The following is a 2,478-nucleotide window of genomic DNA, read 5'->3' on the forward strand; positions in this document are numbered from 1 at the left end:
CGGGAGCATCCTGGGCTATATTGCTTTTAATTCCTTTGAGTGCCTCCTATCTTCCCCCCAAAAGTGCCGGCGGAGCGCAACCGCGCTCCTCCTTCCTTCCACCCCAAAAGTGCCGGGGGGCCTCCCGCTTTTCCCCCCAAAAGTGCCGGCGGAGCGCGACCGCGCTCCTCCCGCCTTCCCTCCAAAAGTTCAGGGGAGCGCGCAGTATGAATACCATGAAACTTAAGCAAAACAAACTTGCTTTGTCTCCTTCCAGAGAGGAGGTACTGAAGTTCCCATACCTGCAGTGCTGCAAAGATCAACATTTCTTCCTCTGTGCAGTCAATTTCTTCTAAGACAATGGCCCACCTGGCTTGTTCATAGAGCTGGTTTATTCGGACAGCATCATACTAGAGAAAGAAAGAGTTACGTGTGTGTGGGTGGGGGTGGTGGTGGTGGTGTAGGGGGCACAGTCATATTCCACAATACAAAATTCTGGAATGACAGGCCGTTCCTTGTTAGACAGATGCACTGAACTGTAGTTCAGGTAACTAAAAGGGACACACTGCCCCAGCTCTTTTTATTTCTGAATTTAGAACTTTCTCAAAATATTTCCCAGGGTTTCTTCAAGGGGCCCAACTAACCCATCTTAGATTCCATTACTTCACCTCCCTTTAATCACATTCTTATTGGTATGAAAAGCAGATAGTAAAATTGGTTTATGTGATAACCAATAAAAGAAAGAGGGATTGCTGATCTGCAAACTCAGTGCAATCCTAATCAGAATCTGATAGGAATTTTTATTTTATTTCATTTTGTTGATTTTTAGAGAGAGAGGAAGGAAGAGGGAGAGAGATAAATATCAGTGTCAGAGCATAACATTGATTACTGCCTCCTGTATATCCCTCACTGGAATCAAGCCCAAAACCCGGGCGTGTGCCCTGACCAGAAATTGAACCATGCACAGGATGGGACGATGCCCAACCAACTTAGCCATATTAGCCAGGGCTGATAGGGATTTTTAAATAAAACTTTATACAAGCTAATTTTTAAGTTAAGCTGGAAAAAACAATCCTCTATAATACAGAGATGTGGACGGCAGAAAGAGCTTCTGGAACGAACAGTGGGCGAGGCAGCCAGTGCTGCGAGAGCCGAGCCCCTCGCACGAATTTTGAATATCATGAGGAACATTTTGAAAAAGAATAATATTGGGAAGACACCTGTCCTCCCAGACATTAAAACATATTATAAAGCTGCAGCAACTAAAATGGTGTGGTATTCGTATAGTGATAGACAAAATGTCAATAACACAGTATCTAGAAACAGACCTATATATGTATATGTTTAATATAAAATAAGAATGGCATTTTATAGCAGCAGGGGAAGAAAGAATTCAAGACTACAGTGTTAACAATACCTTGACATTTGGAAAATAAAAATCCAAAATAAAAAAAACCATCTCTCATCATCCCAAAAATATTAATTACAGATAGACAACGAGATACCACTTCACACTCACTAGGCTCTAATGCAAAAGACAGATCATAACAAATGTTACTGAGGATGTGGAGAAATTGGAACCCTTATTCATTGCTGGTGGGACTATGGTACAGCCTCTATGGAAAACAGTTTGGTAGCTCCTCAAAAAGTTAAACATAGAGTATGATCCAGCAATTCCACTTGTAAGTATATAGCGAAAAAAAAAAAGGAAAAGAGAGACTCAAACAGATACTTGGACACCAATGCTTACCATAGCATTATTCACAATAGCCAGAAGGTAGAAACAACCCCAATGCCCATAAGTGGATGAATAAATAAACACAATGTAATATATACACACAATGGGATATCATTCAGCCTTCAGAAGGAATGAAATTCTCATGCACGTTACAACTGTAAGATATTATACTAAGTGAAATAAGCCAGACACAAAAGGACAAATATTGTGTGCTTCCACTTTTATGAAGTACCTTCAATAGGCAAATTCATAAAGATAGGAAGTAGAACAGAGGTTACAGGGCTGGAGGGAGGGTTAAATGGGGAGTTATTGTTTAATGGGTACAGAGTTTTTGTATAGGATGATAAAAAAATGTTCTGGAAATGGACAATGGTGGTAGCTTCATAACATTATAAATGTACTTAATGCCACTGAATTGTGGACCTAAAAATGATTAAAATGGCCCTAGCTGGTTTGGTTCAGTGGATAGAGCATCGGCCTGCGGACTGAAGGGTCCCAAGTTCGATTCTGGTCAAGGGCACATGACTGGGTTGCAGGCTGATCCCCAGTAGGGGGTGTGCATGAGGCAGCCAATCAATGATTCTCTCTCATTGTTGATGTTTCTTTCTCTCCCGTCCTCTCTAAATATCAATAAAAATATATTTTAAAAAAAGAAAAGATAAGCTATTTACTGGGAGAAAATCTTTAAAAAACAATTAAAAAATGGTTAAAATGGCAATTGTTATGTATGTTTTACCACAATAAAAAGAAATAAAAAAAAC

General features: G+C 40.2%; 1 protein-coding gene across 1 annotated transcript in view; it reads right to left on the reverse strand.

Moving 5' to 3' along the window:
• FERMT1 (fermitin family member 1) overlaps window positions 1-2,478 on the reverse strand; it is a 29,073-nt gene that overhangs the window by 13,110 nt on the left and 13,485 nt on the right. The window contains exons 7-8 of the mRNA XM_014462371.2: window positions 282-389; window positions 215-221 (exon numbers count right to left, since the gene is read on the reverse strand). Of these exons, the coding sequence (XP_014317857.1) occupies window positions 215-221; window positions 282-389 (115 nt within the window). The remainder of the gene's footprint in view (window positions 1-214; window positions 222-281; window positions 390-2,478) is intronic.

The sequence above is a fragment of the Myotis lucifugus genome, unplaced genomic scaffold (assembly GCF_000147115.1).
Source record: "Myotis lucifugus unplaced genomic scaffold, Myoluc2.0 scaffold_178, whole genome shotgun sequence".
In the NCBI taxonomy this organism is placed as follows: domain Eukaryota; kingdom Metazoa; phylum Chordata; class Mammalia; order Chiroptera; family Vespertilionidae; genus Myotis; species Myotis lucifugus.